Source organism: Pterocles gutturalis, unplaced genomic scaffold (assembly GCF_000699245.1).
Source record: "Pterocles gutturalis isolate BGI_N339 unplaced genomic scaffold, ASM69924v1 scaffold28354, whole genome shotgun sequence".
NCBI classification, from domain to species: domain Eukaryota; kingdom Metazoa; phylum Chordata; class Aves; order Pterocliformes; family Pteroclidae; genus Pterocles; species Pterocles gutturalis.
This window is the reverse complement of record NW_010136602.1, coordinates 1-10,514: the sequence shown is the minus strand read 5'-3', so window position 1 is coordinate 10,514 and position 10,514 is coordinate 1. Positions and strand designations below refer to the sequence as shown.

At 38.4% G+C, this 10,514-nt stretch overlaps 1 protein-coding gene across 1 annotated transcript; it reads right to left on the bottom strand.

Annotated features, from left to right (window-relative positions):
* Nucleotides 1-753: 753 nt before the first annotated feature.
* On the bottom strand, nucleotides 754-9,527 carry LOC104468301 (integrin beta-1-like). The gene is made up of 3 exons (XM_010082372.1): nucleotides 9,296-9,527; nucleotides 8,964-9,130; nucleotides 754-1,971 (listed from the first exon to the last, which is right to left on the bottom strand). Exons 1-3 carry the CDS (start codon nucleotides 9,462-9,464, stop codon nucleotides 1,906-1,908), a joined length of 402 nt encoding a protein of 133 aa, XP_010080674.1. The 5' UTR covers nucleotides 9,465-9,527; the 3' UTR covers nucleotides 754-1,905.
* Between the last annotated feature and the right edge of the window lie 987 nt (nucleotides 9,528-10,514).

Sequence of the window (10,514 nt, the reverse complement as noted above, 5' to 3'; positions counted from 1 at the left end):
TCCCCCCCCCGCCAACCCTAACGTCCCTCTAGTAACTGGCCTCAGACAGCCAAGTCTACCCATAGTTGGCCCCTGGATCCTCTTGTCTCCAGTTGCTTCCCTCATGGAGAGATTAAGCCAAACACACACACAGCCCAACCTCTCCACTGATGCCCCCCTCCCACGTCATGGAAACCAGGCTCCTTCTGCCCTCCGACGGAGGTTAAAAGGGACTTTTAGCAGATCCCCACAACTTCTCTGGATAACCTGAAGCATCAACAGTTAAAAAAAAAAAAGATAATACAGACTCCATGAACATACTTTAGGAATGTATTTAATTACCACGTTTTGATAATCTATCTAGAACATTATACCCCTAAAAAAAATCTGGAAGACTTTATTTTCCTACAAAATGCAGTAATTTTTCTCATTTGTTGTGCATTTTGTAACAATATTAACCAAATACTCCATTTGTTGGAACAGCTATTAAACTACAGAACTTCTTTACCAAACATGCAAATGAAAGCCTGGGGCTTTACATCAGTGGCCACTGTATGTGACACAAAGCCCTGTGCTCCACCCTGGCCTTTGTGCATTTTGTACCACAGCTAATGTTTGTTACACAAGATCACTTCTGCTTAACTTGTCTCAGATTTGACCTCAAGGGCGTATTTGTTATTGTTACAATGTCTGTTACCTCTTGCCCAAACAGACACAGTTCTCAGGTTTTCTGCATAGTATCAACTTCTATGAGAGAAAGAGACGAGATTTCAGTATTTTAAGGTACTTTTATTTAATAAATAACTTCAGTAACAGCACTGTAAAAAGTGAACATCTGTTAAAATAAAAAGGCACTTAAAACAAGAATATGACTATGATGCAGTTTGAATGGTCAAAGGCAAATATACATGGCACATGTCAAGAATGATGTGTGACTCATGTCACATGAGAAACTACGCAATCTTAGCTACAGGGTAAAGGCAAATTTACAGCTAAGACTGCCCAGAAAAAAAGGGAAGAAAAAAAAAAAGCTCGTGTTGATACAAAAATATTACAGAAAGAATTGCAACCAAATACATTAAAAAGATTAGAAGGGTGACAAAGCACCAGGCTTTAAACCAAGGAAACATTACAGAATAAAGACACAGTGTGACATAAGGCCCTTATGTGTTTTGAGGATGTCTTGGTAAGGTACTTCATGATACTGCCACCCAGGGCTTGAATTTACAAAGAAAAACTAGGCAAGTTACCAGTTAGCAACTTTTTCAGTAATGGCACGTGTTTTAAAGCTATTTTTTCCTTCTTAACATTCTTCTCAAACACTTTCATTTTAACCACAACCTGGCAATAAGCAACTTAAAAATTAAAAATCAGTATACACACACTTCTCAGTCTTTTACACTGCTCACTTCCAACTTACCATATACGTAATCAAATGTCTAGCAAGCAGAACACCAATTAACCACCAGCTCCATGCTACACGAGTTTAATTATATCTGCAAACTCAAGCCCTGATTTCCCTGTAAAGCTAAAAAGTTTAATACTAAATGGCTAGGCAGAGCCCCCATGCTGATTACCTTAACCCTCTCCCTCCCCGTTCATGCCACAGCAGTATCGCACCCTGCAGAAGACCCGGATTCACAGCACAGGAGTGGAAAAGGTCAAAAAGGCACCATGTGACCTTAGCTGACTAGGCTACACAGTCTCAAGTTTTTTTTTGTCAGATCCCTGGCACTGATTACTTTTACTTGCCAAAAACAATAAAAAAAAAAAATTACATATGGTACATTTTCAAAACCTGCACAGGAAAACAAACCTATATGTAATGAATTAGTAAAATCACTGCAGTTTGCCCTAAATCTATCTTACTGTGACTACAAAAATCGCTATGCTGCATACAGTGTTGTGAAGTTATACAAGCAGTGTTCATTTTCCCTCATATTTAGGATTGACCACAGTTGTCACGGCACTCTTGTAAATAGGATTTTCACCCTAGAAAAAGAAAAATATTTATATTAACATTTGAAGAGACGAAAAAAGCACCATGTTTGCGAGAAGTGTAAAAATTAGCCTAAGAGATTAGCTTAAGAAATTACCCATTAATGTTTTGTTTGTACACACAAATAGCTTAAGTCAAACTAGTTTTCCCTCTAACAACTTGAAAAAAGGCATGCTCAGCTAATAAAGCAAAGGGTTAGGGCTCAATTCTGTTCGGCTTACATCACAGATTTCCTTCAGAGCTGCTTTTTTTCTGAACCTCATACAGTCACCTCAGGGCTGAGCCATCAACTCAGGGGTCTGCAGCCCATTATATTTTTTTAAAGAGGAACAGAATTGTAAACAACATTGTTTGACACCATGACTAATTACAGAGCACGTTCTGCTATAATAAACATTTAAACAGCTTGTCTTGTATTATAATTTAATTCTAGAAACAAAGTGGAAAGCCTTGTATTATTTTGATAATACACATTTGATATTTATACTGAACATTTAGTACTTGTCATTCTCATTTTATTCCTGCAGGTTCCCCCAATGTCCGTATGCACAAAGCGCACAAATAAAACTAAGAAACTTCTGTAGTTGTGCAAATGCTGTAATGAAAACATTATTTCTACTGACATGAGAAATGTCTACAGAAAAACCGCTTACATCTCTCTTGGTGAGATTTGGAAACCTCTAAACTAAGCTTATTTTAAGCTTCCTTTGTTCCCAGGTTTCCTTTTATCTCAGTAAATCTTACTCCATTTATGGCATCCCTGCACACCTAAGATGAACAGCTAGAACTCAAAATTAATCAATAAATCTTAGCAGAAGAAAGGGCTATCTACTGCTGGGACTCTCCTGATACAGCTGGGATCTGCAGTACTGCGCTCTTTATCATAACCTGAACTTCAATCTAAATAAGTGTTGCTTACCAGTATGAAGCCCTTCTGTGAATATACAAATAACTCCTGAGGAAGCTCAGTACAATGCAGACGTCAGCCTGAGTGCACTTCTGGTCAGAACCATATCTGGCCTTCAGCAGCAGCAAGGGAACCTCTCTCCCTTTGAACCCCTCCCCAGTCTGAGATGGTTTATATAACCATATTAATTGAATTCTACTCTATTAAATAGCACAGCACTTACAATATTTTAAGTTAAAACAATTTTGTTTTACAGTAAGTTAAAGGAAATCCTTCCCCTCGACACACAAACACTAGGGTGTGTCTGTTTTTTCAGGGTCATAAACCTGGAAAATTAACTGGGAATACCACAGGATGTGCCAAAAGGTGACAAGGCAAGTGAGAGACCAACTTGGTGTGAAATTGTCATATCACAGTTCTTGGGAAGTTTGTTGTCTTCTATTTACAAGACCAGGTACGGGGCAAGTAACCGGTCTACCCCAACAGCAGCTGCTGCTAAGGAGGACCATTTAGCTGTTGTGTACTGCCTTTCTGTCATGGTTCCTTTCATAAAAAAAGGGAATTTCTCCTTAAAGCCAGTTTCTGTACATACAAAGAGCAACGAGCCACATCCAAACCTGTCTAGGCCTGAGAGACTGCAGCCTAGTCTCTCAAGACCAGCTAGAACCTGGACTGCTGGACAATGGAAGTCAAGGTTTCAGATCACTCTTAAGATTTGCATCCATGTCACCCGGCTTGAGGTGACAGAGGAACTAGGTGTCCAGCGCTGGCTATGCTTCACAAACACACAGTAATAGCAAAAGACCCTTCTACCAGTTCCCAGGCAAACTCTGGTTTGAATGAAAGTATATCCGCTACTGGTTGCGAAGGGGATGGGGAGTTAAGTTTTGCCTTTTTTTTTTTTTTTTTTTTAAGATAATGGAAATAAAATGTTGTGGCTAATTCCCAGCTAGATATATAAATCAATGCAAAATTGCTCCCCACCCCTCCTTATTTTTAATAAAAAGATTTGTAATAGTAAGACGTAAATGAAACTAGAAAAACATCCAGGGATGGGGGATTTAATATGTAACTGAAGTATCTCATTATGCCTCAAAGTTCCTGGCAGCATACATTGTTTGTTTCCTTAAGTTTTAATGAAGAATTCTTATAAATATAAATCAGTAAAGTTTCTAATGCAGAGAAAGTCTGTAAGCTTAACAGGTTGTATCATATGCAGAAGACATCGCACAGCTTTCCAATGGCAAGGCATTCTATAATAACGTGCTTGTAATGTTCAACCTTTTGTAAAAGAGACTACCCCCAGCAAACACAGGGAGGTAGATGTTTACACTTTCTTGTTTGTAAAAGAGAGAGCTTCTATCAGATAGCACAGGAACTGGAATAAAGCTTAAGACTAAAACTTGGAAATTTGCAGGGTGCTCCTCATACAATTAATTTAAATTTGGAATCAGGTTTAAAATGCAATTTGCATAATAAGATAGTAAATTTTTACTATGATACTTTTTCAAGAGAAATCAGAATTTGAAATTTACATGCTCTTTATTTAGAATCAGTCCTATTTGGAAATAAATTGAAACACTGTACTGTCTTCCCTTGTACTTGCATTTTATGTTCCCAAGAACTCTCAGAAGCAGACTGGGATTTAGGTCACTGAATAAGGCACTTAACTAGGCGTCTCTCCATGACAGCTGAGTGTCTCAGTTCCCATTACAAATAATGAAGATTTAGTCAACACACTCAGAACTATTCAGCTTAACCCAATCTTACGGTTGATCAGCTAAATGGCTGATCAACCGCAATACAGGCGCCCGATGGATTTGCAAGTCCTTCCCTGCTATTTTCTGCTAGACAGGCAGCAACAGCCCAGGCCTTGCCAGCCGTACTCGATCACCATGTCTCAGCCCTGGCTTGGCAAGGTCTTCTACAAATAGCTTATCAGTAAAACTAACATGGAAATAGTAAATAAATGTCCACTAGTCCAACACAACTGACCTCACTTAGGGCCCCTCACAGCTGGCACATAGTATGAGCTTCCAGAAATCAGCAGCATTCCAGATTTTTAGCTGGGTACTAAAACATGCTATTCCAAACTTGCTGTTTTAGACAAATAGTACCGTTTTTCAATAAACCCATTTTTTTTTTACACCGCTATGGAGAATACATTGGTTTAGGCATGCAAAGTTAAGAAAAACACTTTTGCCACATGCCCCTATAAATGAAAACACCATGCACACTTAAACCAAAATAAATATTAACAAACACTAACTATATGCAAAATTGAGTCAAATACATTAAAATAAGGCTTGAGGTACTTAAAAAAGTGCCTTCATCAGAGAATAAAGAGCTATGTTCTTGCAACAATAGTCACTTTCAACTAGACTGGGCTGTTCAGAGGGTAACAGTTCAGTCCAGTGTTGCATAAAGATGAACCTACTATATAGGATGTCTGATTAGCCTTCTTATTCCCTTTTTCTCTCCATGGACTTACTATTTCAACAGTCACCTTAACTACCTTTCTAGTGGGTTTAACTCCTAATCCACTGCAAGAAACGGCACTCTAGAATATGTAAACTCATCCACATACATTGTTCAAGAGCTGGTTCTTAATATTTTCAGCTCTCACTAACATCCATCATTATTTAACAGTAACATAAAATGAGTCATCTGTCAACCTGTAGACATGGCAATTGCATCAGAGGATGAAGCAAAGGCCAAGGTTAAGGGCAGTACAGACGACCAAGGGTGTCACCATGACTGGAAGACAGGTGGAAAGCAGCTAGCCTGCTATTCAGTACATACCCCTTTAACAGCACAAATGTAAGCCAGGCAGGCAGTGAAGACAGTAAAGCCTGACAGTAGTGAAGGAGCACCAAGACAGCAGCTATGCTGCAGGTCAAGAAAAAAATTCAACTCTGTTCAACCTAGCTGGCTTGAGCATCAACTGCAAGGGTACTGTGGCGACAAGTCACTCACAATATCACAGATGAGGACTGGTGGAGTATTTGGGCCTCTCGTTCGTGAGAAGCTTCGTGGTGCTCCGGTTTACTCACTGCAATAACCAAGTCATGGACAAACTGCATGCAGCTTATTTGATTGTACATGTATACACCTGGAGGGAACCTTCTGCAGTTTAATCTTCTTGTAATGGGACTTCAGATGACTTTCTTGCCTTGGCAATACGAGACAACTCTTTCTTCACCTAACCAAAGTTACTTCAACAATCTAAAAATGCCAGAAAAATCTCAGTTATAGGGGAGAGGAGGATTTTCTCCTTTTACTTCATGTGGGTCACCTATTCTGACAATTCAATCTCCTTTTTGATGGTCAATAAAGCTAAACCCACCTCCCCCCTCCCCAAAGTTCCGGTATTTCTCTGAATACCAAGGAGGATAAAGTCATGTTTAAAAAACCCACACTCTTCCATACTTCAGTCAATCCCTCCATTTACACAAGAGGAAATCTTTCTTCAAGAAATACATTTTAAGGCAGCACTGAGGACACTAGATCCTGAAAGAGTTGTGGGGTAGAGAACAAGAGCGGAGAATGGAAGTCACACACCGTACGGTTTGTTAGATGCTCGTCCTGCATGCAGCAGAAAGCACACCATTAATTGAACAGCAGAAGAGAAGGTAGCAGGGACTTAACTAGAGGAATTATGTGAAATGTTAGAATAGAACAAGATTTCAGTTTCCTCCGCAGAATAATTGACTCTGAGAAGAAAAATGGAAAGGAGATGAATGTCGTTGGTGGCAAGTAAAATGAACATTTGTACAATCAATTTTGGACATACTGGAAAGTTAAATGACTGCAAAGAGAAAAGTATATTTCATCAAGGAAGGGCTCAGAATGCTAGACAAAGTATTTGAAATTGTTGTCACAGTGAGGACAGATAAGAGCTTAAATACTATTAATTCCTGCTTTCTCCCCTCATTTTTCCTTTACAAAAATCTTTTCAGTGCAACACTGAAAAACGGAGACAGCTGACAGAATAAAATTACAGATACAGATCCTTTCCTTCCACCGGCTCCTGAAAAAAGCTCTTCATTTTAAAGGGATGTGCTGCCCTCCCAGCTTCATTCCCTTCCCTCTAACTGATCTCTGTAGTTCTTATCTCTCAACACTCTTCTGACATCCATTCTTCATCTCATTCTCCCTTTCTCATTCCTTCTTCAGCAGCTGGGGATCCCAGGGAAAGAAGACAACATTTAAAGCATTCAAGAAAGTGCAGACTCAAAGTCTACAGAACATATCTATCCATCACCTCCGGTTTACTGACTTCCTCCTCTGGATACTGCTGTTTCTCCTTGTGTGTTTGGTGTGAAGAGAACCGAAGTCAGCATTTCCAAATAGAAATGAGGTGTTCAGGCAGAGTTTAGGAGGGACTAAGAAACTGGAGGAAAATGCATCTAGAGGTGACCAAAACATTTCCTCCTCTTAATGTGGTGGTTATTTTTTTTCTATGGAGATCTCCAAGCTGTCTGGGCTAAGAGAATTATGATATTGCCAGTTTCAATAGAAATAAGGATGGAAAAAATAAGATACATATTTAATTGTAAAAATCAATATAGGATGCATTCCACACTTTAAGTACAGGCTAATTCTGTACTAGGTTAATAAGCCAAAAAAACCCCCAAAAACCTGTAAGGGTACTTTGAATGTTCCCAGAGTTATTTTAATAAAAACAGTGATATTTATAGGCTGGGATATCTAAGTAATAACTAAATTAGCTTTGAAAACATAACTTTAAGCAAACTGACTGCTGATTTAAGGAAACAGAAGACAAACCCTTGCCTAACACTGTGTCTCTCCACAATCCAAAGAGCTTCTTCAGTCCCAACAGCTGCTCTATTACATACCCATACATTTACCCACCAAGGAAAAAAGAAAATAACTTGTAGAATAGTTTAAGCCAGTACTGGTAGTATTAGTAAGCAAGCAATCTTGCTGTCAAAATGAGTTAAAAATTTTCAAGCTGCATTCTTTAAAACCTCAGAATCAAAGCAGCAGTAGATAAACTGAGCAAGACTCAAACTCTGGTTAACTGACTGTGACACACAGTGAGTCTGAAGTGACATGCAAAGGAAAAAAAAAGGAAGAAAATGAAAGAAGATACAAACTGAGACTTAGAGACCAGCTTTACGTCCATAGTTTGGATTCTTGAAATTGTTAATAGGGCTCTTGTATATTGGATTTTCTTGCTGAAGTAAAAGAAATGGTCAATATCGAATAATTCAACAGGAAAAAAAGAAAAGTAACATTCTCAATTAACACTGAAAAAATCATGCTAAATATAAAGAAAAGTATTAGTAATTTTTTTCCAGCATAGAATTAATTTTCTTAAATAAAAACAAAAGACTTCCTAGGAGATTTTTTAAAAGTATTCTCTTATCAAGCATATGTGGGTGTTGACATCTACAGAACTGAAGTGAAGGGCTTTTGATTAGCAGATTCCTAAAATTTCCCAGAGGCAGCAACCCTATAGCCTATGTAAGCCATCAGACCATAGGCTTGTCTTTCTTGCATACTTTCCTGTTGACAAGGGACTGGGAAGATTTCAACAGACCAGTACCAGCCAAGATTTTGTGACCAGTTACTGAAATCTCACAACTAAACCTGTATGAATATTTATAAGATCTCTTTTGTAAGCGTACAGTTTTCTCCTTCGTTTTATACAAAAGTGCCTCTCTTCTTCTAAGAAACATTTTAATAACATGTAAAATGTGGTAGAACTGCAAAGCTGAACTATTTTGTCACCATCACATTTTCTCACAGAAATTTTATTTCAACTGAAGTTACTACTCACTTTTCTAACCCAACCTGTACTTCTCAAAGAGGGTTGGAGGTTTTTTGTTGTTGTGTTTGGGTTTTTTTAATTTTTTGTTTGTTTGTTTGTTTTTCTCCTAGTGGTAGCACATAACATGTTTTAAAGTCAGCTTTAGGATAAATAAGGATATTTCTGTTCCTCCACAGGCCAAAAGGCAGAAGAGTCTGAAACATTAAAGGCGCATGAACAAAGACCTCCTATTCTTCCTCAACTACTGTAGCTTTTACACAGATAAAAGCATCTTAACTTACCGTATCCCACTTGGCATTCATCTTCTCCTTTTCAAATTTAGCAAATTCTCTTCTGTCATGAATGATCATTAGTAGTTTCCAAATCAATAATAATGCAAGTCCAATAAGAACAATGCCAGCAACCACACCAGCTACAATGGGAATGATGTCAGGGCCACTGGGGCATTCTAGGGAACAAAGCGAGGGAAGCACGATTTTATGAAATGGTAAAAGTAATGCATATCCAGGTGCTTTTAAAATTTTATTTTGTACTTAAGCCAGTATTTTGAATATCAAAGATATGCCAATTAACAGCAAAGACAAAGGGAGAGTAGGCAACATCACGTTCATACCTGGGGTCTCTACCACGTGGACATTGGCTTCACCATTTGAATTGACAGAATACGTGAAGTAGAACCAGCAGTCATCAACATCCTTCTCTTTGCAATGAGACAACGGATCGGGCTGTCCAGGCTGTGGCAACTTGTCTCGACTTTCCACCCGTGTCATGTTGAAATGCATACATTCCTGAGAACATGTTTCCTTCTTTTCTCCCTTGTCAAAAGCTCTGCATTGAACACAGTCCCTGTGGAAGTACGAATCAGACGCAATGCTTTTCAATATGTTCACAAAATATTTCTAGAATTTAATCTAAAGAAACATAAAGGACAAAATGTGGAAAAAAACCCATGACAAAACTAACCCTTTTTCCATAAAGGCCAGGAAAAAATAAAGCAAGACAGAGCTTTTTACCAGCCAGAACATTTATTTAGAAAAACCCCTTTTAATAAATTCTTCTTTCCCTGGATGACCCACAAGCTTCAAGGACAGAAAAAAAAAGTTACCTAAATCTCCAAAAGGAAATAAGGCTAAAACTTTCTCAATGCCTCCACCTGGAAAATGAACACTCTCAGAGAAAGCAGTGTAGGAAGTATTTACCATGAAACAGTATCTGAGAGACAGGTTAAAAAGAACAAACCGAGTGACAAGCTTTAGAGTCAGATATCCCTCTGAATAACTCATCGAAAAAGCCAGACTGAGCAGGATTTTTATATTAAAAAGACCACACTGAGAGAAAACCTTAAAGTCAGCTGCATGAAGCCTAGAGTCAGGCCAGCCACTAATAATAAACTCATTTCAAAGTGTCAGGGCAGAAAATGCTTGGTTTCTAAAAGCAAGGACTTCCAAAGGTAGGGATGCAAATTTCACTGGCCCACACAGATCTAGGTTTAGTTTTTGACTGTCAGGATACTCTGACTTTTTCAGTAGTATTTTGGAATAAAAGGTTTAAGCAACAAGCTTAGCTGGAGTTTCAACTATTCTGGAAGTTGCATAGCATACATATACTTTTGTCACATTAATTTCAAAAGGTCAAGATGATGGGACTTTACAGCCTGTCACACTACAGACCTATGTTCCCTCCAGTTCTACAGAAAGCTGACTGGTAATAATCATATATAAAATAAGGGAAAGCTGTAACCTGCCCAAGTCAATCTGAATAGTTAAAACTGATTTAACATAATGTACACATTTCTATGTACATTTTCAAGCCCAGCCAGCATGGGTTCATGA

What these genes read in the sequence shown, in the direction of transcription:
- LOC104468301 (XM_010082372.1), bottom strand. Translation starts at nt 9,464, where the DNA reads ATGCATTTCAACATGACACGGGTGGAAAGTCGAGACAAGTTGCCACAG. An exon ending in CCACGTGGTAGAGACCCCAG is followed by an intron (nt 9,131 to 9,295) that starts GTATGAACGTGA and finishes TTTGTTCCCTAG; the next exon opens with AATGCCCCAGTGGCCCTGAC. An exon ending in TGAATGCCAAGTGGGATACG is followed by an intron (nt 1,972 to 8,963) that starts GTAAGTTAAGAT and finishes TTCTTTTTCTAG; the next exon opens with GGTGAAAATCCTATTTACAA.